Source organism: Dermacentor albipictus, chromosome 8, assembly GCF_038994185.2.
Source record: "Dermacentor albipictus isolate Rhodes 1998 colony chromosome 8, USDA_Dalb.pri_finalv2, whole genome shotgun sequence".
Classification (NCBI taxonomy): domain Eukaryota; kingdom Metazoa; phylum Arthropoda; class Arachnida; order Ixodida; family Ixodidae; genus Dermacentor; species Dermacentor albipictus.
Window position 1 is genome coordinate 78,508,779 of NC_091828.1, and position 27,537 is coordinate 78,536,315.

General features: G+C 49.0%; 1 protein-coding gene across 4 annotated transcripts in view; it reads right to left on the reverse strand.

Moving 5' to 3' along the window:
- Positions 1–1,253: 1,253 nt before the first annotated feature.
- Positions 1,254–27,537, reverse strand: part of LOC135896190 (membrane metallo-endopeptidase-like 1) — a 54,317-nt gene continuing 28,033 nt past the window's right edge. For 3 of the 4 annotated variants that reach the window (XM_070523632.1, XM_070523633.1, XM_065424562.2), the window contains 3 exons: positions 24,801–25,026; positions 16,148–16,523; positions 14,669–15,001 (listed from right to left, as the gene is read on the reverse strand). In XM_070523632.1, the coding sequence (XP_070379733.1) occupies positions 14,810–15,001; positions 16,148–16,523; positions 24,801–25,026 (794 nt within the window). In that variant the 3' untranslated portion in view covers positions 14,669–14,809. Of the gene's footprint in view, positions 2,152–2,758; positions 2,993–14,538; positions 15,002–16,147; positions 16,524–24,800; positions 25,027–27,537 lie in introns of those variants that run through there. The other variant, XM_065424568.1, reaches the window with a different exon arrangement.

A 27,537-nucleotide genomic window follows, 5' to 3' on the forward strand; every position in this document is an offset into this window, starting at 1 on the left:
GGGAGCTGCCAGTGTGGCTGTTCAGCCATCGTGGGAATTATTGAGGGTATGCATTTATTTGCCTAAACCTCGCCCTTTCGACTTTGAGACTTCGCATGTTGATTGTTGACAGTTTATATCACGCTATAAGTTCAAGAATTCGCAATGATTATGCAAGCACGCAGAGACTCAATGCCTTCAGGCGTTTCGGAAAATAATTTTCGGCGATTTAGAGACATAAGCCCAATAAACGAAGCCACAATTATGAAGACTTACGACACGATTCGGCCTATCAAGGTAGATTATCTAAGAGGCGGGCATTAATTGCATAACAAATTGCAATGTCCATGTAGTTAAATAAAATATTTACTAAAGCTAAGCAGTAACCCGCCGTGGTTGCTCAGTGGCTATGGTGTTGGGCTGCTGAGCACGAGGTCGCGGGTTCGTATCCCGGCCACGGCGGCCGCATTTCGATGGGGGCGAAATGCGAAAACACCCGTGTGCTTAGCTTTAGGTGCACGTTAAAGAACCCCAGGTGGTCAAACTTTCCGGAGTCCTCCACTACGGCGTGCCTCATAATCAGAAAGTGGTTTTGGCACGTAAAACCCCAAATATTATTATTATAAGCTAAGCAGTAGTGGAACCATGCCTGCTTAGCCCAAAGATAAGGACTAGTGGTACTCTTGAAAGATCCGTTCCGATATTCGAAAAAAAAAACGCATTGGCCTTACAGTTAAGCTCATTTCAAACTGCTTGACCTACGCATGAACATCGGCTTGATAAACACAACAACAGATAAATTAGCTGCGGCTAGGGCCGCACTTGTCTGCTTCCCACTGACGTCGGCGTACAACCGTTAACGCGCTCACATACGACTGTTTCCAGTATGACTGCACGAACATGATAGCGATTACAGATAAAATAATTGATAAAAAATGTTCCAATGCGTTATTTCGCTTTGCCATTCCAGGATTGGGCATTCCGACCAGTAAGCCTTCAGTTGCACAGCTGAAAATGTGCTATAAAGACTGGCTGTCGGTCTCCTTAATGGGCCGGATATTAAGGAAGTGGTGCTAGTTTTACGATTTCTGCTAAGCAAACATGACTTCACTGCTGCTCAACTTTAATCTTGTAATTGGATCATGTGCCCCAAAATTAACAATTAAGAAAAGGAAGGTAACACATTCTTAAATTTATCCACCTGCACATAGCAATTATTCGCACAGGCAACGCTGCCCTAAAGGTAATCCACTTGAACAGACCTAAATCCGCTGTGTTTCATTGGCTATTCCAAAGTTTCGATCTACGATATACAGTAAGCTGAATATTTAACGACGTCGACGCGTACATGGAAGCACCAGGTACTAACGCACACGCTTTTCCTCACGTCCTTAAGTAACAGCTTATTAATTGAAGCACGTTCCGTACGGAGATTGACGCCAAAAGCAAATACGCAAGCAAAAATTATAAATGAATCAGGAAAAAAGTTGAGCTGCATGGAACGCAACATCTTTCGTACGTTGAAATCTTGATCAAGAACTGCGCTTGTCCCTATGGGCCTTCTTTGTCCCATCTTTTATTCGCGCTACCGTACTCCCCTTGAAGATACATTACCAAAAAGCCCACATTGCAACCCTCGTGAGCTCAGGCGAAGTATTAAAAAAAAGAGCACAAAATTGTACTCATATCGCACGTTATTTGCAATTCATAAGCTCTGATGCAAAACGCTATGGGCATACAAACGAATGGTGCCTCTTGAAGGAACTCGGCAACCACTGTTCCATATTTGGCAAGATATCACGCCTGCTCAAAGAAGGAGCACTTGTCGGCGCGGTTCATGGGCGCATCGGGTTTACAGGAGAACGCGCGGCTAAACGCAGCCATGTTGCTCAGCACCTTGGGACACAGTTCACCGCGGCCGCACAGGCTGCGGCAGAGAGTCACGAAGAAGAGCATGTCCGGCGTCAGCGAGATGTCCTTGCTCACGGCGTAGCGTCTTGGCTCGGCCGCTCGGTGTTCCTGAAAGGCCCGGTACGCGACCTGGGCGGCGGCCACGTCCATGAGCACGGAGGATCTGCCGCCAGCGCACGAGATCTTCTTCTGCAGCTCTTCGCTCGTGGCTCTCGACATCCAGCTCCTCACGGTTCTGTTGGAGTCCAGGAACGCGCCCTTCTGCGATGTTGATGTTTTGTGGAGCGTGTAAGCAAGCGTGGCCTCCGAGATGGAACAGCGCTCGTGATCTCGGGGGTTGTAAGTGTGTGCACAGAGGGAGTGCGCTCAGGACATTGCCAAGGTCTGATTGGCACACGGCGTTGCTACGGCCTCTCTGACTGGCTCAAAGTACCATCGTTGCAGAATTCGATGTTAGGCGGAATCTATACAATAGCACCCTCTGAGACCGCGTGAGAAAAGATGGTGTTCAAGTTACACCCTCCCCGTGGCGGCACCCTCAGAGCATAACGAAATGAATCGCGAAGGCATTAGCTTTCATATATACTGGGTCTATTCTATCATCCGTCCCTGACAGTCCCTGACTGGTCCCTGACTGGTCCCTGACAGTCCCTGACTGCCCATACAAGGCAGTGCTTTCAACCAATGAGCGTTGCGCAGTCCTGGACGGCATACGAGACGGCCAATCAAAATAGCCCGCTGCCGGAACCGGATTGAAGGGGCCAGAAATACGTTATGGCCCCCCACGAGCGTGTGCACACACACGACCTTCACACGATTACGCGCACCCGCGGGGTCTCGGCCAAGCGCGGCGGAGGATGACACCCACCTGCGGGTCGAAGCCCCTGACCAGCTGCCTGGCCACGGCCGTGCCGAAGGCCGCGTAGTTGACCGAAGCGGGCGCGTCCGTGTAGAACATGGGCGGCGCCGCCACGGCCAGGTGCAGGAACACCGAGTTCCACCAGTAGTCGTACTGCACCGGGAACGAGTACTCGCCGTGCCGGTGCAGCAGCGAGTCGTTGAGGGGCCAGCCGGGGAACGTGCGACGGTGCAGGTCGGCAGCCTGCGCAGTCATCGCCGCGGGTGCAAGGGCTGTGCACGCATAAGGTTTGCTCGATTCCGAAAAAAAAGGTGCACGGCGCGACAAACGAAAAGGTGCAGGGCGTGGTGCCAGTTATGGTGTGCCGGGCAGCGCCCACTCGCTGCAAGGTTCAAGGGTGCACTGCACCGCGGCGGCACCTTGCCTTGCACACCGTTTGATCGTGCACGCGGGTGCAGGGCGCACCGCTGACCCTCGGGGAATCGAAAGCCTAGGTGCAGCGCACCGTGAATAGGTGCAGAAGGTGCAGATAAACTTGGCTGACTCGAATAGACCTATACTGTACTGAGCGTGTGCTGTTTTTTCATTGCTTAGTAGCTTAGACAACAACGGCATGCTCGTCGCGAAGATAAAAAAATTAATTATGGGGTTTTACGTGCCAAAACCACTTTCTGATTATGAGGCACGCCGTAGTGGGGGACTCCGGAAATTTTGACCACCTGGGGTTCTTTAACGTGCACCTAAATCTAAGCACACGGGTGTTTTCGCATTTCGCCCCCATCGAAATGCGGCTGCCGTGGCCGGGATTCGATCCCGCGACCTCGTGCTCAGCAGCCCAACACCATAGCCACTGAGCACGGGTGAGAACAGTGGCGCCGGAATCTGCGATTGCTCTGCTTGCTCTTCCTGAGCTTGCGGTGGCTGGTCGAAAAGCACGAAGGCGTGCAACTGGGAGTCAAATATGCCACTAAAAGGGATCCTCAGCGAAGAACAGTTGCAAAGCGATGTCGTATACGTGCTGAAAGGGCTCGACGGTGCTATACTGCCACGGATTTTTTTTTTTCTTATTCGGGAAGGAATTCATTCTCCCCGGTAGCTCCGAGAGGCCAGTGCCAGAGTAATCAGAGACCAGTCATCGTCTCTTCCTATCGGAACGGAGCAGTCCCCGGCAATTAAAAAAAGAATTAAGTTTTGCTCGGCATATGAATGAATCTTTAGTGCCTACGCGTCACCGTAACGTGAAAAGTGTTTTCTTTTTTTGCGCTTTTGTGACGTCGCCCGACAGATGGGGGAAGTGAGCGCAGCCTGAGAAACTTGGCCGACAGTGGAGGACTAAGGACGAAAAACGCATATAATCGGAATGAATTGTTATTATTTCGTTCGCCCTAATCATGCGTTATCTTGTGTACGTGTGACAGCAGACGGTTTTTTTTTCTCGCAGTTTTCGGTGACGCGTGTCAGACAGCTGAAGAGGGCATAGTCCGGGAATTTCTGGCGATTCGTCAAGGGCTAATGGCAGAAATTAAATACAAGCAATTTGGAATAATTTTATGTTAGCGCACCCTAGTATACATCGTGTAGGAACACACCTTACACTAAATAAATATGTTGAACACAGCGAATAATTAAATTTGGAAACATGTGGAATTATTCCTTCGTACAAAATTTTACTGCAACAAGGGTACGCGGGTCACACAACGCTCAAGATCCATCACGTCGTCTGAAACCAACGACAGTGTTCTAGTTTCCAAGCGAGCGGAAGTGTTTTTGTGAAACGTTTACATTACAAGTCAACGTTACCAAATGTCTAGCCAATGCATGCATCATACTTGGCGAATTTTCTGACAATACTGACTTTGGAAACTTCACTTACTGAAAGGCGCCACCAGTGCTATGTGGCGTGTCAAGAACAAGGGGACGTCGCTGTGTGTAATGAACGGCTGTAGAAACCGAGAATACGTATATCTGATCTTCCGAAGGCGTGTTGTCATCGATTGAGTCCAGATTTGGATAACGTAACACGACCTCCCCCTCTCGTAACAACAAAGTAATGTCATCAGCATACGCTGATACTTTTCTGCATCCTGGGGCGCTATAACGTAAAACTATATTCCAAACTTTTATATTCCAATTCTGAAACCAGCCTTCCGCGATTGGTCAAAATCATTTTTGGGCCACCCCCACTTCACCTGTCTGTCACGCGACGTCACGAAAACCTCGATAGCTCCCTATCTGACATGACGTGTACACACTAACTATGCATTATTTGACCGAACGCAAGAAAAATAGTTATTTCTGATTCGACGCCTTTTCGCCATTAGCCTTCGGCTATTGGTCAACAGTTTTTGGGCTGCACCCACTTCACCTGCCTGTCATACGATGTCACAAAACCGCAAAAACTCACCACGCCAAAGTGACGTGTACGCGTTAAAGACGCATTAATATGATGAACAAAATTGAATTTTATTCTGAATAGCCACAGGCTGCTCCGTTCTGGAAGGAATAAAAGATGGCTGCCACCGATCGCTGAGGCACTGGCTGCTCGCACTTGCCGGAGAGCATGGGCTTATTTGCACGCAATAAAACTCTTTGCGTGGCCGTGTAACGTTCGTGGCCGTTCTGGCAACTCTTCTTTACTGAGGATTAGTTTTAGCGTCATTCTTAACCTTCCGTTGCATGCCGCCGCGATTGTCGACGAGCCAACGCAGTCTATGTAAGGTAAAGCGGACCAATCACAGACGCCGGCACCACCCTCTTCATCCGGTTATCCATTGTTAGTGCAGTTGCTCGGCCCCATCGAATCCCTCTCCACTTGAGCGTGCTCCTCGCCTCCTGTGAGCCAATTAGATAAGCCAAGCCGCTCAGTGTAGGCAATGTTATTTGTTTTTCAAGCAAACAAAACTGATCTCCTATGAACGAGGAGAGCGTTTCATTGCTCTGTTGAGACAACCCGGCGGGTGACCGCCCGATGATTGCGTCGGCGGTTACGCAAGTTTGACGTCAGGAGATTGGAATAAAAACACATTGGAGTAGTTTTACGTTATAGGGCCCCTGTTCGCTGCATAGAAAGTCCTCTTATAAACGGGCTCTCACTAAAACGCTTTAACAACGAGTCAATCGCAAGCACGAATACAGGTTACAAAGGAAAGCTTTGCCACATTCCCCTTCGCTACGTGCCAAAAGGCTATTAAGTAATAGCTCCCATTGTTCCCAAGTACAAAATGCACAGCATGCTTACAAACACTTTGGAGAAGTTATACCTTTGTAGCACCTCAAAAATATACGGGTGTTCTGAATTATGGTTTTCATATATTCGAATTACAATACAACGGTACCATGTCTGCAGCCTGTGCGCAAGCTGTATTTTACAAATTTTCTCAGACATTTTACTTTGAGCAATTCAGTTAGATCAATAACGCACTTGCGCTAGGCAGAAGGCCTACAAGGCTGAGGATGTATGCTTTATCTAATGACTCCGCCACCCATTCGAACAACAATTCGAAGCTATAATCTCCGCGGCTTGTGCGCAAGTCGTAGTTGACGCATTTGAGAGCGCAGGCGTTCCAGCGTTTAGCGTCGGCGTCGTCCCCTCGCCGATCGAGCGCATCAAAGGATGAAAGAGCGAACGTGGAGAGCAGCGGCGGATGAAAGACGGCGAAAAACAGCACCACACTGTGACTCCATTGTCAACCTTCCTCCCACCAGACACCTGGATCAGAGAAGTCAACGTCGACGTACCTGGCGCTTTCCCACCTTCCCAAGATTGTTGCTACATTCTTACCTGTGTCGATCGCTTTACTCGCTGGCCAGAAACCTTTCCTATGCGAGATATCTCTGCTGAGACCGTCGCAAAGGCAATCCTTGCAGACATGGATTGCACGCTTCGGAACACCATACAGCATCACAACAGACTGCGGACGCCAGTTTGGGTCTTCCATCTTCGAGGAACTTCTCGCTCTCCGTGGCACACATTGTATTCGCACCACTGCGTACCACCCAGCAGCTAACGGCCTGGATGAGCGAATGCATAGGCAGCTCAAACCTTCTACAACTGCCTACGGAGGAACATGTCGGTGAACCGAAGTCCTGCTAGTTATTCGTACTGCCTTAACGCTGAAAAGTCACTTGAAATGTACAAGCGCTGAGTTGCTCTATGGCACAACCCTTCGCCACCCTGGTCAATTTATAGAAGCGAGCAAAAACTAGCACTTGCCCGATCCTCTCCTGTACGTGTCACGCTTGCGGACTATGATGCACAGCCTCCACCCCACGCCGACCCGAGCGAAGGAGAACACTCTTGTCTACGTGTCCGAATTTGGCAATGGAACTGCCGTGGGTACCGCAGGAAGAAAGGGCTGCTGGCACAATTGATCGCTCATTCCTCAAAACCACCAGGGGTCATAGCCCTACAAGAGCCCGGTACCCGACCAACACTACATGGCTACGAAGAATACCACACAAGTCAAGACGGCAAGTGGAAGGTAGCCACACTAGTAGACAGAAACATCACAACCATACAACACAAACCCATAGACGACGTGGACGTACTACATGTACTTCTCGAAATAATATACAAAGGCAACCAGAAACAGAGCGCCTTCGTACTCAACATTTATTGCCTCCCTAGCCAAAGGCGGTCAAACATAGGAAAACTCTTTGGGGACACCCTCCGCCTCGCTAAAGACAGTACCCTGGTAATCATGGGCGACTTCAACGCTCAGAACACCCTGTGGGGGTACCAGAGGCAGGATTGGAAGGGTCTCCAGCTACAAACACTAATTGAACAGTGTCACCTCACACTCATCACAGACCCGAACATACCGACGAGGGAAGGGAACAGCGTAACACGCGACACCACTCCCGATCTCGCCTTCATCACTCAAACCACTCGAGCCGAATGGCTCAACACACTCGAAAACCTAGGCAGCGATCACTTCATATTAAACATAACACTACAGACTGGACGCCTACGCAGGCAGATCGGCACAGCTAAACTCACTCACTGGCGAAAAATCAGGGAAGCCCAAGAACAGGACGCCGACACAATCACGAATCTGGAAGATTGGTGTGACAACCTCCGTCGACATAAACAGCGCCACACAAAGGGAATCGCAAGAACGGAAGAGACCCCAGAGGTGGATCCCCACTTACTACACCTGTGGGATGCGAAACGGGGCCTTACCCGCCGCTGGAAAACACAGAAATATAACAGGAAACTGAAGACGCGCATAGCACAAATAACAGCGGAAGCAGAGGAATATGCCATGCAACTCGCTTCCGCGAACTGGTATAGATTCTGTGACTCCTTCGGTGGCACGCTGGACACGGCCAAGACGTGGCACATCCTCAAAGCCATCCTGGACCCCACCAAAACCAAAGGAGAAGGACACAGGGCTCTGGAACGGTTACTACACACCTACCCAGGCAGCCAACAAGACCTAATCGATGCCATCAAGACCAAGTGCTAGGAGATCCCACTCCCACGCAACCATGTAGAACACCCTACACAGGACAACCCAACCCGCTAATGGACGAACCTATCACCGAAAATGAAATGAGAGCGGTCATCGCAGCCACCACCCGTAACACAGCGGCGGGCACGGACCAGATCACAAATTCGATGATCAGAAACCTGAGCGACAAGTCTATCTCTGCGCTCACGGATTTTCTCAACAAACACTGGGAACAAGGTACGGTACCGGCGATGTGGAAACACGCACGAATAATCATGATCCCCAAACCGGGCAAGAAATTGGCAATTGAAAACCTCAGACCCATATCGCTCACGTCCTGCCTAGGCAAGGTGTACGAAAAAATTATGAACACGAGACTACAGAGACACTTGGAAGATAACAAACACTTGCCGGACACCATGTTCGGTTTCCGCGCAGGCCTGTCCACACAAGATGTGCTACTCCAAATCAAGGAAGAAGTCCTCAGCAACGTTTCCCGCTGCGGCGAACACGTCCTCCTAGCAATCGACATTAAAGGGGCTTTCGACAACGTCAGCCACCAAGGAATCCTAGAAGGGCTAGCCAACATCAACTGCGGCGTGCGAACGTACAAGTATGTTCAGAGCTTCCTGAGCCACCGCACGGCGGAGCTGAAGATGGCAGAGATCCAGACCCCAGTCTACCACCCTCCCAACAAGGGAACACCACAAGGTGCTGTCATCTCTCCCACGCTGTTCAACGTCGCCATGATCGGCCTCGCAAGCAAACTGTAGGACGTAGCAGGTCTGCGGCACGCAATCTACGCAGACGATATAACACTCTGGACCACAACAGGGTCCCTCGCTGAAAAAGAAAAACGCCTGCAAACTGCAGCAAATCTAATCCAAGAATACGTCAGCCAACGGGGACTACAATGCTCGCCCGAAAAATCTGAGCTCCTACGAGACTGGCGAGGCCGGGGTAACCACGCAGTCCCCACAGACCCAACAAGAAGACTCGAGGTACGCCTCAACTTGGGCCTCATACCAGAGAAGCCATTGCTGGGGGTGCTGGGCATGTGGTTACAGTCCAACCAGCGCGCTACACACACCCTTACACTCCTCAAAACCAGTGTCAAAGCGATATCACGCATGATCTCCCGCGTAACATCCAAGAACAGAGGAATGAAGGAAAGGGACACCCTCCGACTGGTCAGTAGTCTGGTGGTGAGCAGAATCACATACAGCCTGCCTTACTACCACCTCACACAGTCCGAGACGAAGCAGGCCGACATACTTTTGAGGATGGCATTCAAGACCGCTCTCCGCCTGCCGATGAGTACATCGACTGAAAAATTATTGGCGCTAGGGTTGCACAACACCCTCAGCGAACTGACAGAAGCCCATTACGTCTCGCAACAACAGAGATTAGCGCGGACTCACACGGGCCGGCAGGTCCTGCAAACCTTGGGGTTCCCAGCAATAATAACACGAACCCAAGAAACCTGCTTAATACCTCGTCACGTCCAGGACAGGTTTCACGTTGCACCGATACCACGCAACATGGACCCTAACCTACACTCCGGCAGCAGGAGAGCAAGGGCCCAGTACATGGAGAAAGCGTTCAGGTTCAATACCACGGCCCGTTTTACGGACGCCGCCATGTATGGGATGAACAACAAGGGCGCAGATAGTGGCAGTGGCATGCGACCACCGAGGCCACGTTACCTCCGCTGCATCGACCCGCCCCTGCACGATCACGGAAGCTGAAGAGATTGCCATCGCGTTAGCCATCCGCGAGGGCCTACACGCAAACCAACCACTGACGATCCTCACGGATTCCCAGCAGGCCTGCTGCAACTTCCTACAAGGAAGAATTGGAAGACCTGCTGCACAAATCCTAGCCCGAATACTTAAGGAGGACCCTGAGGACTTCACCACCCAAACCATCATCTGGATACCGGGCCACACTGGCATCACGGGCAACCTGCAGGCCGACAGAGCAGCTCGAGGATTCGTACATAACCGAGCACTCATCACGCCGGCTGCAGAAGACCCGGACCCTGTCGACCTCGAGTATTCAGCCATCGTTAACTACCACAGAGGGCGTCGCTTGCGACATCCACCACCCCATCGAAATCTAAAGACAGAAGATGCCGCTGCCTGGCGTAGGCCCCAGACAGGCACTTACACGAACCTACACATATTACATCGGATACACCCCACAGCCTACAGGGACGAATGCCCATGGTGTGTGGCCACGCCAACCCTATACCACATTACGTGGGAGTGCACACTACAAAACATAGAACACCTAGACACGAACACCACGAGGGAGCAATGGGAGACACTGCTGTCCAGCTCAGCCCTCGACGACCAGCTCAATCTGATAAAGAGAGTTGAGAAGATGGCAAGAGCCAGCAGAGCCCTGGACTAAGGGCCCCGCCCATTAGCGGTTTGCTGATTATTCTTTTTATAAAGTCTATCTATCTATCTATCTATCTATCTATCTATCTATCTATCTATCTATCTATCTATCTATCTATCTATCTATCTATCTATCTATCTATCTATCTATCTATCTATCTATCTATCTATCTATCTATCTATCTATCTATCTATCTATCTATCTATCTATCTATCTATCTATCTATCTATCTATCTATCTATCTATCTATCTATCTATCTATCTATCTATCTATCTATCTATCTATCTATCTATCTATCCGAATACTTGACTAACAGCACCCACGCTTTCATGTGCCGCGATGCTTCGAGCAACCCCTTCAGCCACCACACGACGGCCTGTTCAAAGTACTTGTCGCAACCCGGACCCTTCCACAATTGAAATTCTTACGCGATCCGAAGTCATCTCCGTAGGCCGACTAAAACCAATGCAAGTAGAGCAACAACTCAACCACACCGACACCGAGTAATGAACAAGATTCACACACATGTGCGATACGAATTCAGGAAGAACTGTGCGTCAACCTCAGCGGCTTGGGACATGACTCACTATTAACCTATACTTGTGCTGTCGACGTCCTTGCTATAATATACTTGTCTCTTCATATTTAGGAGGAAGGGGAGTAGTGTGGGAGTACACAGTTTCGGTTCAGCAAGCTTCTGTTTCGCCTCCGGCGTCTGGCAACCACTAGTGGCCCCTGTACGCCGCCGGAGGGCGCCGATTAAAAAAAGAAATATACAGATCCTACGCACTGTGGGAATCGATGCAAGCGAAGCTTTCTTTGCTGTTTGCTTTGAATGACGATAACTCGCAGTGACATTGGCGGTGAATGTGTAATTTCTTCAGCGTTTAGTCCAATACGAGAGGGGTGAGTTGATTTGAAACGTTACCTTGCGTTCACCACTGCTGCTTGTCTGCGTAGTCCGCAGAACCCACAGGGACATGTATATGTTTGCTTGAGGCGTTGTTGTGCGTTATTGTTCATAATTTCTGACAGGGTTGAGCATTATCATGGCCTCACATGGTACATCGCATCGGGACAAAAATGTTAAACTTTAATTTAACTGTGAGCTGTACGTAATTCGATTAATTATTATAATTGTGTGTACACACTGCATACATACATTCGCGGTCTGCAACAAGTTTCGATGAGTAGCGAAGACACTCCTGTTTCGCGCCACGCTTCTTTCGGGCCTGCGTGTCCTCGGCGCTGAGTGCACGCTTGTAGCCATTTTGCTCGCGTATGTTTACGTGCTCCTTCTGCATAAGTGGCCAGGACGCTATTGAGATCCGAGCTCCAAGCGCTGTCTTCAGGCTATGGACGATTGTAATGTGTACACTATCGCCGCCCAGCACGCGACCTCCACAGTCCAACACATGACCTGCATTTGTGTCGCATAGGACAGCTAAAGTCCCTAGATTTTTCTGCTCTAAAAGCAAAAGAAGATATCTAAGAACTACAATTAGGGAAAGGAAGCACAACACGTGCCAAACGCACAAACTGTGAAACGCTGTCGCCGCGGCCTCGGCCGGGGCGTAGGGATGCTCGAAGGCGAGCGCCATCTGGTAGTGTGGCACGAAACCCAGCAGCGCGCGCGAGGAAGATCTAGGATGACCTAGGGTCGGGGAGCCTACATGCAAGCTCTGTTCTAGGGTGGTGACAACCTTCGTTAGGGCACTTGCCACCGCCAGCTAAATTGGCGAGTTAAACTTTCCGAAAAAAAATATAAGATGCGGGACAAAAAGCGGTGAGAGACCAGCCGACCGATCACGTTCCCGCAAACCCTTGGTGACGTGAAAATAATTAACTTTTTTAGAAATAAGCATTGCCCTCAGCAGCCAGAGACATATAGCGTGTCCGAGCGCAGTGCACGGCACGTGCACATTTTAGTTAAACAGGGTAGTAAGCACGGTCCTTATCAGAGCACGTTTCGACAAACACCCCTTTATAGATTATGAACAAGTGGAAGGCAATGACAATGCTTAATGCAGTTCATATTCTCGGCGTTAGTTAATACTACCACGAGCACGCCACGGTGCCTTATAACTCGTTGCTTTACACGTGTTTTTCGTTCTTATCGGTGACAACGCTTGTGTGGTTGACCAGGCGTACGTGAAGAAACTTTTCAGCAATCAAATGTGCTGACCGCCTCCCATGCCAGTTGTTCAGCCTCTCTGGGCAACATAGAACGGGCGAGTCTTCCACATAGGCTGTCATAATGAGGATGAACACTTCGTCAATGCTTCTCCGGTAGAGATGATGCACACTTTTTTGTTTTAAAAACACTAATAATTTGGTATAGGAGTACCAGAAATTCAGAGTCTAGGCAATGAAGACCAATTATTTCTTGGTGTTTTATCAACAATACATATAATTATCTTTATTGGTCCTCCAGAACAACATATATGCAACATACATACTCACTGATGAGCTTTACTGAGTAACCACCAAGGTATGTCACTTGCAAAGTGGCACAAATCAGTGCACCATTGTCGCTGAGCCGGATTCAAGGTGTAAGAGAGATAGTATCGCTAAAGAAAGTGCCGTGATTGAATGCGGTTAAACTAAGTTTGTCGAGCAATAGCACGGTTTTGCTTGCTTTAGGAAAGTACACAGACGCTGCTCGGCACCGTCAGTGACTACCGGCATCTACAATTGCACCACAAGATAACACGCAGACGTTCCTCGGCCCGGCAGCAGCAGCGAGTGAATTGACCTTCATGCCGCGTCTGGCTTCAACGCGAACTAAGCGTCGAAAGCACAGCGCGTACGAAGCTACCAGCACTCGATCGGCGCTCTTTGTACACGTCGCAGATCGCTTTCAAGACATGGGCGCTCACACGGCGTATGCGGCAGCCGCCGGTAGTGGCACGCTAAGTCCCAGTTTGACCTTGTCGCAGCTTGAAGGTCAGATTTACGGAACCAGGCGTTTTCTGGGTTTGCACCTAAAGTAGTAGAGCTATCACTCTAAAAAATATTTTCCTAATTATGCTCCTTGTGGCAACATGTCTTGCTTGTAAAACGCGGAATTTTAATCGATGTTGACAAGTTAATAATAATAATATTTGGGGTTTTACGTGCCAAAACCACTTTTTGATTATGAGGCACGCCGTAGTGGAGGACTATGGCAATTTTGACCACCTGGGGTTCTTTAACGTGCACCTAAATATAAGCACACGGGTGTTTTCGCATTTCGCCCCCATCGAAATGCGGCCGCCGTGGCCGAATGTTGACAAGCTGGCTCCAAAACATAGAGTTTCCCTGTGACCTCTGTAAGGACCATATTTGCAGAAGCACTGTGCGATGTCTTCGACACTGGCTGTTATAACCGCGACAAAGGACGAAAACCTCAACCAGCTCAATCAGCGATAATTTACGCGCTTTCCTCTGAACACGCCTCTGTGTGCGCGATGGTAACAAGCGGCAGGGTAAGGGGTTAGAGCTATCGTATTGGATGGAGCCTATCTAAAGGGAGCCTATACAGTAACTCTAGCAGGGGTCGGCGGATAGCGGCCGCCGGAGAGCGGTGGTGCCGGTGGAGAACATTCCATTTCCGAAGACCGGGGGACAATTATGTTCGCCTATTTTCCTTATGTCAAGCGCTCGGGTGATATTAAGACAATTCTTTCCGTAGAGAATTGTCTTTAGGTCACTGGTTTCAGGACGAAGATAATATTTTAGTTTGGAACAAAAATCTTTTTTTTTTCGATTGACCCAGCACTTAAAAAAAAGGCAATGTCACTAAGCTGTTAGTGGACTACGGCTGGCTCGGCTCTCTTGCGCAGACGTGAATGGCAAGTGCATGGCGTTTTTGCCGGTGGAGCTTGTTTGTATGTTTTAGGTTGTCGCCGACTATAGCTTTGTCAATGTTTTCAATGTTGCACGGTTACCTGCATCCAGCCTTTCAATGGCGATGAAAATTGCCTCGGGAAGGCGTCCAGGTACTTGTGGATGGCGCTGGGAGGCAGCATCGGTTTGAATCCCTCGGCACCGAACAGCGACCAGTACGGTTCCAGGTGCAACCGCTGCGATATGGCCACCGCCTCGATTCGGGCGGCCGGATCTATCCAAGGCGCCGCGTCAGAGAGCAGCCGCTGGGTGGTGTTGCGCAAGTCTTCGAAGATGGCTTTGACGGTGCTCAGCAAGGGCGGCTGCAGCTGTTCACCGACCCTCCACACGAAAAGCCACTTCTGGAAGCGGCTCTCGGTGAACGAGTAGCATTTGCGGGGCCTGAAGCGAGCCACGGCTTCTTTGTTGCCGAACGTGGCGACGGCGGCGGCGTACGCGTTGGCGTACGAGTAGTCCTCGATGAAGCGCCACGCGACCTGCTCCAAGATGGCTGCGTTGCTGAACCTTGAGGGCAGAATGAGGAGGAGAAATGCGTCATAGAAAGAACCTGCGGCAGGGCTATAGCTATACGCTTTAAGTGGATCATTCATTGGTACCACAAGCATTCCCGGATTTGAAGGTCGTTGCACGCGTAGTTTCTTACGCCTAAAACTGACTGCTCCGTCAATATCATCCACAGGTTCATGGAGACTTCTACTTGCGCAGAGTATATAGTGCACAATCTGGACCGGCCCTCTTTTGGAGTCGGAGGCTCGCAGAGCCAGAGTTAGTTTAGAGAAAATATTCGCTAACACCGATGAACATAGGTGGGTTGCTAGAGTGCTCAGACATCTTTATACCTCAGAGACCCGGAACGATGGAAGAGGTAAGGAAGGTTGGCAATCACACACACACTACAAAAAGGTGCGAAAGAGATGGTAAACTTATTGCAGAGGATGAAAACGATGAGGATGAGGATATGAGGATGTTCAAAGTATTTTACAAAGACGGCAAAGACAAAGCCAAGAAATAATATTTTTACGATAACACAAATGGCAGTGCCTTGCTTTAGGGTGCCCGAATTGACTACTTGAGCACAAGGAACACAGAGGAGCAAGTATTTGCAACATGGTGACACCTGGGAGTGCTGCAGAAAAAGAAGTTCACAGACGATTCCGATACTCCTTAATACGACATTTGAGCGCAGCTCTATACGTGTTTTCATTTCGCGATATATTGGCTGGCGTACGGATGTTTCCTTTCACTGAAAGGGAGGGGGGACCTAAAAGCGCCACGCGTGTAATTCACACTGCGGCTCGTTATGTCTTGCAAGAAGTCTGGTCCTCGATTTTAAGACTCAATTCATTACTAAGTGTGCAGCAGGCTTTCGCCTTCAAGTGTTACAGGGAATGTAACATGCTGCCGAACATCTTTTTTTATCACTGGCGCTTCCGGTACTTTACACCTCAGGCACACTATGCGAATGCACAGCATTGAAGAAATAAAGTGCACGCGAGGTTGACGAGCAATTTGTATTGTAAAAAAAAAAACATTATAACGAAGTAGACCGAAAAGTGACACAGTGTAATAAGGTAGTCTCGAAAAAGACAAGTCGCTGTTTTTGAGAGCTCTGATGTTCCGTTCCCCACATAAGTATGAGACACGCAATACCTCTCGAAGATGTTGTTGGTCACGGTGCTCACAATCTTGTCGACGAGAAGCAGATTGTCGTCCGGTGAGAGGCAGGTGTTCATTCAGGTAGTCCAGCCAGCGGTGGCTGCTCACGTTCGGAGTGAGCTGGTCGAGGTGGGCTAACCGCAGCTTCATGATGACGCGGTTGGAGCTCGCGATGCCCTCGGTGACGGCGCGAACCCACGCGTCCTCGTCGGCCACCAGGTCCCGCAACTGGGCCAGCGGCGTGTCTCCGGCCTCGTACAGTCTGTACATGGTGCGCACGTATTCCAGCCGCTTGCCGCGCGCTTTGGAGTAGTTGACCCACTTAGCGCGGTGGAGGCTGACCTCGCTGTAGGCCATGTGTAGGCTGTACCTGCACTCAAAGGGTGGAGTCCGTGCGTATAGGAACGATTGGGAAACCTGGGACAACTGTCACGAGACGCACTTTTACAGTGAGTAAAATTCAACCCAAGCGTAAAAACGTATGCGCAATACACATCCCTGATGCCTATCGGCTGCGGAAGAGAAGCGGCTTTTCAATAAGACTTTTATTGAGGAAGTTCACAGGGACCGCTAAACGTTCGTAACGCGACAGCATTAAAGACCCCGTGTCACAAAAAATCCGGTATCGGCATCCGACGTCGCCTAGCGAAAAATAATTCTGACCCGCTAACAGGCAGGCCATCCGAGTGACGCAGAGGCGTTGCTGAACTAATTTAATTCCTGAAAGTACCATGCGTCAGAAAAATCGTAAGGTAGAATGTAAACACAATTTACAGGCAGGACAGCATCGGCCTGTAATATGAATATACGAGAAGACATATTTCTGTTACGCGGAAACACAAACACATTTTCCAACGTTTCTACTCTTCATAGGGGGGTCATGGCCTCCAAGATTGGCGCGAGCCAATTTTGGAGGCCATGGAGCGGCGCGTCCGTTTCCTTGCGACACCTCCAGATGGCACTCGCCTCCGCAGCATTGCGTGTCACTTCTAGCAGAAAGCGCACCTTCGTGAACAGAAATTGGCGCCAGCGTTTCCCGTTAAACATCACAGTTACATAAGCTGCAGCTGCCGGGAAGCGTGAGGGATCTTCGAATGCTATGGCGTTCACTCTTAAACGCGGAACTCAAGCGTCCTCAAATTTTTTTGCGTAAAAAGCGTCATACGAAAGAACACACACACACACACACACACACACACACACACACACACACATACAGGATTGAAATGACCTTGCATAAAGATTATATTCTTAAGGACAAAGTGGGTTAACCTGTGTGGTAAAATTTGTAGAATAAAGTCGAATGCCTCTACAGCGGAATCACCTGTACAACGACGAATTCATTATGCTCCGGTCGACTTCCTATATATAGCATAAAGGCCTCGACAACAAAGACCACTACGACGGCTTTGCCTTTACAACGAGCAAATTTAGGCGTCCCTATAGTTGAAAGACTAGCTCGGAAAGCTGGCCCCTACTTGTCGCTCATCCGAGGGTGTCACTCGCATCGAGCAGCGACCAAATCACGTGGGACCTGGTCACTTTTTCTCCTTGCACTCTCTTCGCCGTCGCCGTTTTTCATCCCCCGCTGCGCTCCGCGTTCGCTCTTTCATCCTTCGCTGTGCTCGTTCGCTTGTTTAGGGCCCGTACATGGTCGCTCCGCACGTCCGTTCCGCCCTCGCCCGGTCGCGTGCGGATAGCTCTCTACTGGTGAGCGAGGAGCGGACGCAAGTTTCCCGTCCGGCCGCCTGCTCGTCTCTCATTGGCTGGTCCGAGGCGGACGGTTTGGCTGTCGTCACAGCAAACATGGCGCGTGCTCGAAGCGAAGCGAAGCAGGGACGCAAGGCCTAGGCTACAGCCGCGTCAGAAACAGTCTATTTTTTTCTCCTGTTTGTGATTTTTACCAGAGATATGTGGCACCCACGGAGATAGTCATCGGAAGAAGCAAGCCGGTGTACGCTTCCAGACCTCATCAGTGCGTGCGATCGCCAACAGAAACAGACGGAGCGCAGGAAGTGTGTGTTGTGTTTACGAGAGCGTCGGAGGAAATATTTCAAGCCGTCGACTTCGTGATTTCTTGTGCCATGCTTCGCGTGTGCGTCGCAGACGAGAACTCCACCACATACACGTGCATTCTGAGCAGCACACCTGTTCAAGGCGTGTCGAAATAAGTAGCGTCCGATTGGCGCACCCAGCGTACACGTTTGGTTTCTGCTCTGTGTATGCCGATCGTTGCCGCGGTGTGGTGAACGCCAGCCCTTCGCAACTTACCAAAAGTAACGATACGATCAGTAGCGATAAGTTTTTATCGCCTAGTTATCGCTGCCATTCTGCGTGTGCTATACTGCGTATGAGCCGTTTTGCCGGCTGCGATGCGCCGTGGTGATCGCGACGTTCGAGCTGTGCTCTTGCCGTTATGAAGTGCGTTTGCGAGCTACAAATCGTGATATATATGTGCGATGTGTTGCAGCGTTACTGGGTGTAGAAGTGGTCGTACTACGCGATGTTCGTGTGCTCAGAACTGAGCTGAACATAAGTGTTGCCGATTGCGTTTTCTTATGTAGTAGCCCGATAGAGAAGCCCTATCACACCGGCCTTTTCTGCTTCGTACATCTATCGTTTGTTTCAAAAGTTGTTACTGCACGGTTAAAGATGCTTCTATCGGTGGGGGGAAATTAGGGAACAACATTATAATTGCATACGTCAAGACGTTCAGCGCTGTCGTGAAATGTGGACGCGCCTGAGAGCACTAATGTCATGAATGCAATTAAAATTTCCCGAGACAGTATTAAGAGAACGGTTAAAAAAGAAAACATATGAGAAGGTAAGCACAGCAGCTTGTGAACCCGCTCCTATAATACCTCGACCCGCGTCTGTTTGTAAATGTATGTTTTCTTGCGTTTGTCAATTTTTTTTCTATTTCCCAGATTTCTTTACGTTGGAGTTCTTCTTAGTTCTCGCATTTGTGTGTGAATACGTGCCTGTTTCCATGCGTGCTTGCGCTTACCATTATTTCTGTCCTTTTATATTATATTAGCATTTGCTTTTGCTAGTTTTCTTTCAGGAAAGTCATTACACATTTTCATAAACCAATCTCATTCAAAGCACTAACTCATGTACACGGCAGGGCAGGCCTCTTCCATCTCATTAAAACCTTTCTCACTGGTCTACCTCGTCTTCTCAGTCTGCCTACTCGCTGTGTTTTCTGTCCTTGCTTCTTGTGTTGTTGCTGCAGTGTGATTAACCAACTTGCTCAAAACAGATTTTCATCGCCTATGAAAACAGAAAGGTTTAGAGATAGATTTTCTTAAAACCGTCATGGGGGTTGCACAGCAACTTAGCCTCTTACCTCAGTTCATGTTTATGCATCAGTGCATGTGGCAGCTCGTCAGAAGTGCACATGAAAGGGTGCCATATTGTGAAACTACACCTTGCTATGCTGTTGCATTTTTCATGCAATCAGTCTTAGTAAACGGATGGTTTCGCTGCCCATCACATATGATGGCAAAAAAGTTCAACACGAATAACACTGTGCAGTGGGGTGTCATTTCCTGTCTGATGCTTTTGTCGTTGCAAAGAAATTTTTCAGTAAATGGAGCCCAGCAAAGCAGTGCACTGATAGCTTTTGCAACTTTCACCATTTATTACTTCACAAATGTCATTGTTTGAACCTGGCCGTCGATCACTATGCCGATGGCTTGTCAATTAAATAATTGCCTCAATAAAACACATTCAACTTCACTCAGAATTTTTTAGTACAAACAATGCTAGCAAAGCTATTCAGGGTGAATAATTGTGCTTACATTGGCGTTACTTGCCGTGAGATAAACAAATACAACAATGGCTGCGACATGACTGTGATTTGACGTGCAGACTGCTAATGGTGCATTTCAAGCGTGCCCTCGACTACTGCTATTAATAGCTGCCCGACTGAGTATTTTGCGCCTAACTAAGCTAATGATGTTTGATAATTGTTCTCCTATTCACATTACTTGCCTGGGCCAGGTAACCAAAATAAACAATGCCACCACATGAATGTGTATTTGCATGCAAGCTGCCAACAGTGGCTGTCATTTTCTCATCGAGTGCTGCCGTTTCACAAACAGTGGCGACGACTTGACTGCGCTTTGACGTGCAGACTGCTAATGGTGCCTTTCAAGCGTGCCCTCGACTACTGCTATGAATAGTTACCCGACTGAGTATTTTGGGCCTAACTAAGCTAATGATGTTTGATAATTGTTCTCCTGTTCGCATTACTTGCCTGGGCCAGGTAACCAAAATAAACAATGCCACCACATGAATGTGTGTTTGCATGCAAGCTGCCAACAGTGGCTGTCATTTTCACATTGAGTGCTGCCGTTTCACCAACAGTGGCGACGACTTGACTGCGCTTTGACGTGCAGACTGCTAATGGTGCCTTTCAAGCGTGCCCTCGACTACTGCTATGAATAGTTACCCGACTGAGTATTTTGGGCCTAACTAAGCTAATGATGTTTGATAATTGTTCTCCTGTTCGCATTACTTGCCTGGGCCAGGTAACCAAAATAAACAATGCCACCACATGAATGTGTGTTTGCATGCAAGCTGCCAACAGTGGCTGTCATTTTCACATTGAGTGCTGCCGTTTCACCAACAGTGGCGATGACTTGACTGCGCTTTGACGTGCAGACTGCTAATGGTGCCTTTCAAGCGTGCCCTCGACTACTGCTATGAATAGTTACCCGACTGAGTATTTTGGGCCTAACTAAGCTAATGATGTTTGATAATTGTTCTCCTGTTCGCATTACTTGCCTGGGCCAGGTAACCAAAATAAACAATGCCACCACATGAATGTGTGTTTGCATGCAAGCTGCCAACAGTGGCTGTCATTTTCACATTGAGTGCTGCCATTTCACCAACAGTGGCGACGACTTGACTGCGCTTTGACGTGCAGACTGCTAATGATGCCTTTCAAGCGTGCCCTCGACTACTGCTATTAATAGTTACCCGAATTAGTATTTTGGGCCTCACTAAGCTAATGATGTTTCATAATTGTTCTCTTATTCACATTACTTGCCTGGGCCAGGTAACCAAAATAAACAATGCCACCACATGAATGTGTGTTTGCATGCAAACTGCTAAAGTGGCGGTCAATTTCGCGTTGACTACTGCTGTTTCACCTACAATGGCTATGACATGGCTGCGGTTTGAAGTGCAGATGCTGAAGGTGCCTTTCAAGCATACCCCGATGACTGTTATTTCATGGTGTACTTGATGTACACAAACGTGTACAGCTATTTTAAAAATTAAAATATCACTACAACATGGGCTCATGTCATTTAGAACATACTCAAAAATTTTTAGAAGTGGAAACAAAGTTTCCAGTTACCGTATGCTCATCGGATACAAAGGCTCAACTCTTTGTATCCCAGCTGCAACACATGTCATTAGGAAGCGCTGCACCACAACTTCTGTGCGGTAGTTAGACCCCACTGAAACACGTGTTACATCAGTGCTTTGATACAGCCACACAGATTGCACAACCTGAGGAGCAGTTACCCGCCGTGATTGCTTAGTGGTTGTGGTGTTGGGCTGCTAAGCATGAGGCTACGGCATCGACTGCCAGCCACAGCGGCTGCATGCAGAGGAGGATGATTTACATATGTAACAGTTACTCATCCCTTGAAATGTGAATGACCCAAACCTTCGCGAGCATATCAGTCGCAACCATCCAGCAGCGCATAGTAGAAGTACAAGCACAAGTAGAATAGTACCAACGTCTCAGCTGGTTTGTTGTGATTACCTTGCCTGCAAGTTTCTCGTTTATATTGGATAGGCTTCCTACTTCCTACAAATAGCTTGTATACATATTTGACCTGCACCACAAAGAGCTTATGTGACAAAATATGTGTACACCGTAGTGTTATGTTGCTTTTCATGGTGTCTCAGTTTACTTAATACAGTTTTGAATTTACAGATTGCTTCACATGTTTATAGCTAAACACCACTGAAAACTACTTGCATTGTGACTGCAAGGTCACAACACGAGGATTTGTGTGGTATCTTTCCTGTTGATCGGTGTGTCCTTGCACTATAAATGTAAAATGTCACACCTGCAAACCTGAGCATCCACCCTTACATTTCAAACACTTTTTTGAATGCTCGGCAGTTATGCTTACAAGCACATTGTGACAGCAAATCTACACCACCTTAATTTAAGTGCGATGTAAAGGATTGTTTGTGCATATCCAAGCTGTTCTAGCGTGCCTGCAGGGATACAGCATTGTCCAATGGCACCGTATAGTTCAGGCGTAGTAAGGTGGCAACATATTGGGTAGCCAGGCTGGCAAGAAAGAATGCAATTGTTTGATTTCACTCAAAATAAGTTTTCCTATCAGCAATGTAAATTATATGCTTTCAAATAAGTACTCCCCTTGGAAACATATCTCATGAGTATGCATATATCTGCATAAGGTCACCGCAATACATACACATTGCTTTAAGCCAGTCATAATGAATTGTACACTCACTGCTTAACCTTCAATTCCTTGCTGCATGTAGTTAACCACTCATGCACAACTTTTTCTGCACACGGTGAGAACTTCAGACATCGCTGAGCATATCATTTAAGAAAAAGGCATTCCATGCATCCAACTGCTTTAAGCACCCTCTTAAAATTGGCAGAGTGAAAAAAAAAAAGCACGAGCAAGCGTATCAGCAAGCTGTACTCGGGGCCTCACACGCGTTCTCAGTGGTAGAAATGTGCCTCTTGGCGACCTACGCAAATGCATTCCGCGACAGATGTGCGTGTGTTCTGTATTCTTGCAAGCTGTCACTAACACTACAGAAACCGCGCCACCGCGCTTCCGGCGACAATATCAGTTTCGCGTGTCGCAGAACGGATCACGTTGGATAATTAGAGAGGTGTTGTTCAACCAGCCAAGGCAGCGTGCACTGAAAGTAATCATCCGAGAATACGTCGCGTGCTGCGACGTGATGCGATTGCAATACATCTGTAAAAGGTGGCGCAGATAAGACGACTGTGCAATGTTTCGAAGAAGGATGACGGTGCCAATGCAACACATACGGCTGCAGAACAGAATGTGGCAGCCTAGAATCGCATTTTCGCCGGAACGCGGAAAATTGAAATCACATCTGCAAAAATATGCCAGTGTCGTCTGCTGTCAAAGGTCGTTGCCAACCTTGAACACCTTTGCTCCGCCGAACGGTTGCCAGCTGTCAACAGGCCGCGTCGCCCAATAGGAGTGCGCGTGCGTTCCGCTCGTGCGGATTGAGCGTGCATCGAATTTTGCGACACCTTCCGCCTTTCGGGCTTCCGCTCGCGACCGGACGAGGGCGGAACGGACGGGCGGAGCGACCATGTACGGGCCCTTACGCCGAGGGACGGTGACGCCCAACGCCGGAACGGGCGCATAAGAGCGGCCCTCTAGATAAGAAACACTGCTTGTCCCCGCGCAACGTGCAAGAGCTAGATTTGTGTGTACTACGTCACACATTATTTATTAAACTGTGCTTGGTCACAACCTTATGGGTGACCGGCGAGCGTTTTCTTTTAGCAAGGCCACCGCGATAAACTGCATAGTTCAATGCCCAGTAAACTTGAGGGACTGTTTTAATGTGTGAAGCCGGACTTTTCCTGTCGGCTTCGTTGATAAGCAAAAAATGTGGAGTCAACTCACACTGAAGTCCAACTCTCCATCTCCTATATAGCCAGCCCCCCCCGCCCCCCCCCCCCCCCCCGCCAGTGAGAGCTTATCAAGGAGTACCCAATATTTATGCAAGTCTCTATACCAATATTGATCTCGTATTTTGGCACATAATGATCTAAACTTCTTGAAAAAACTCGTCCAGAGCCTTAAGAAAGAAAAATGAAAAATACACTCGTTTACTGCCTTTGAAAGAAGGCAAAGGGTTCTACAGAGATCGTGGCGTTCCCCGTGCATGTCCGTCTTGAATAAATGGATTCTAAGGTTTTAAGTGCCAATAGCAGGATTTGATTATGAGGCACGCTGAATCGGGGGACTCCGGGTTAATTTTGACCACCAGGTGATCTTTAACGTGCCCTCAATGCGCGGAGACACGGGCGTTTTTGCATTTCGTCCCCAGGTCTCGCAGTGCCAAAACAGAACGCTCACCGTAATAAGTACGACAGAAGTGCTTCAATAGTTTGTCCACTTCGTCCAGTGTGGGATGAGACTAAGTGCCACTGGCCTTTGTTGCGATTGATTTTTTGTTGTCACGACGGTGAATGAAATCGCGAATTCAAATTGAACAATGTGCGCGGTCCCGGCGCTGCCTGGTTGTTACTCAATAATGGTAACCGGAGGTAGCGCCGCGGTAGCCCACGGCATAGGATGCGCATGCGGAGTGGGCCTAACTTGTCGTACTAAGCTAAAGCACACTGGCATGTCAAACCAACTAGCCCATCATCTCGCGCGGTCTGAAAGTCAATACAAGCAATTCATGTAATGCAGCTAAATTCACATACTGCAGGCACATAAGGTAAACGGAGAAGACGTGTCTAACGAGCAAAGCCTTTAATGAGTAATGCTTTTATCTATTCAAAGGTTGCCGAAGATGGTGAAATTAGGGAAGCGGGCCGCGGGGGCGGTGCCGCCTCTAGCTGACCGCGTATAGAGACACGTGCCTGGTGTCGCCGGGCAGTTGTTTCAGGCTTATCTCGAGCCAGAAGGGCACGCCCCAGTTGATGAGGAGGTCGAGGATGACGTTCAGGGCGTGCTTGGTGGCGCCCACGCCTGTCACCCGTTGGGGCCAGTGCAGTCCGCGGTCCCTGAGGAACGACAGAACCTCTTCGAGGCGCTCGTAGGTGTGGCCCTTCCGAGAGACGCAACCCTGGTACAGCGCCGACGCAGCTGCAGAGACGAGTTGAGGTGTATTTGTTTCTACGAGAACATCGGTTACGACCTAAGAGCGAGAGCAGGCGTCCCGAAACTTTCTTGCCCCACCTGCCTGCCCTGAGGTCTGCGGTACCAACGCCCTTTCCATTACTCTGATGCGGATGTGGCGGTTTTAATTGATAAGTCCAAACTGAAATGTAAAAAAAAGAATATGCCGGAAAAGGGATGGGGTCGGATTCGTTTTGGCTACTCGTGGAAGACTAAAATGCCGTTTGTGGAACTGGGGGGTGTCGCGGAAGCCCAATTTGGGAACCCCTGAGCTAAAGATTGGGCCGAGCGCGTCAATACGCTCTCAAGCATCTTGAACAGGTCTCGTAAGAAATCAGGATTTTGCCCGGTTGCGTAGGGAATAGAAACGGAGCGCGCACCGTCGAGCACTCTCACCAATTCTAATACGATCGCCCTTTACAGTCTAGGAGACAGACTAAACATGTCCGTCCGTGGATGAGGAGATTCCGCGGCCTGCGCAGAACTATGTGCAATAGGAAGGGTTTCGGCATGATGGTAGTGCGGCCATACAGATATCCGAGGAAAACAAAATAGGGGTCCTATAACGCAAAACTATTCCGATATGTTTTTATTCCAATCTCCTGACGTCAAATTTGCGTAACCACCGACGTAAGCATCGGGCGGTACCCGCAGGGTTGTCTGAACAGACCAATCAAACGCTCTCCTCGTTCACAGGAGGCCACTTTTGTTTGCTTGAAAAACGAATAACATTGCCTACGCCGAGCGGCTTGTCTTATCTAATTGACTGATAAGGGGGCGAGGAACACGCTCAAGTGCAGAGGGATTCGATGAGGTCGAGCCACTGCACTGAAAATCGATAACCAGATGAAGAAGGCGGTGCCGGCGTCTGCGATTGGTCCGCTTCCCCTTAGCTTGCGGTGGCTGGTCGAAAATCACGGCGGCATGCAACGGAAACTTAAGAATGATGCTAAAACTGATCCTCAGCAAAGAGTTCGCAGAATGAGGTCGTAAACGTGCCAAAAGTGCTCGAAAACGTTACACGGCCACTCAAAATGTTTGATTATCCGCAAATAAACCCATGCTCTCCTGCAGGTGCGAGTAGCCAGTGCCCGAGTGATTGGCGGGAGCCATGTTTTATTCCTTTCAGAATCGTGGCAGCATGCTGCTATTCAGAAGAAAATTCAGTTTTGTTCAGCATATTATTGCATGAAAACTCTTGACCAATAGTCGAGGGCTAATGGCGAAAAGGCGTCGATTGAGAAATAAATATTTTTCTTTTGTTAGGTCAGATCATGCATAACCAGCGTGTACACGTCATAGCGGACGGGGGAGCAATTGCGGTTTTCGTGACGTCGCATGAGAGGCAGCTTAAGTGGGGGGGGGGGGGGGGGGGGTCCAAAAAAGTTTTTGACCAATCGCGGAGGGCTGACTGCAGAATCGGAATAGAAAAAACAGTTTGGAATAGTTTTACGCTATAGCGCCCCAGATTACGCAGATCCAGTGCACATCTTGGAATCCCCGAGAAGCGACGCTTTCCTGAAGGAGTAACCCAATGCTATAAATTTGCCCATTGTCTTTCCCCTTGCGTCTTCGATGTAGAAGAAGTTCGCGTGCGAGCATGTTCTCTCATGCACCCGCGCCACGCCGTCTGGCAGATGCGGCGGTCACCTCAAAGAACTAGTCGGCTTTGTCACGATACTAGTGTACGTGCGGTTGTGGCCTAATGGTTAGAGCACCGGGCTGCTGTGCTGGGGCACCGATCTTCAGTCCCACCATCGAGCACGTAATTTACCTTTTACAGCGAAACTGTTAAGGCTACTTTCTCTCCTGCTATCGTGTCTCCGTGTAGAAAAAAAAATCCCGAAGATAGTGCAACACAGGCCCCATCCACAGCGGAGCTGCAGTTCGCCATTGAGGGGCCCGCATACACAGCTTCACTGGTCATCCTTCTTCACAGTGTGGCAAGACACTGAGTTATTTTCTTCTTTTTTTTAGGTATGAGCTCTCCAGCTAGACAGCAGCAGCATATCATCGGACACGGCCATGAATGTCCGGGATGCGCTGCAAAGGGAGATACGACAAAAAAAAAAAGCGTGCCGGTATCACTATTAGCATAGCGTATATGATGCTGCGGAAACGCGTTACAGCGTTCTATTTGTCTAAATGCAAGCGCGTAAGATGGCGAGATGGTCGATCACAGCAACGTCACAACCCTCATGCGCAACATTTGACTGCACAATGCACAGGGATTGTACGTGAACAGGATAAGTACGTTACACTTGCAGTCAATTTTCTGACCTTCCTACTGCTGCTGCTGCTGCAAACAGAGACGCTCGCGAGAATTCGAACATGCTACCGCCACCTGCGCGACGACATTCAGCCGGGAGGCTAATCCTACATCTCGTGAAAAAATTGGTAAGACGCTTAAGCCTCGCCTTTATGAGTAGAACGCGATAGCATTAAAAGATCCCTGATTGCTTTTCATGCTTCCCGGCA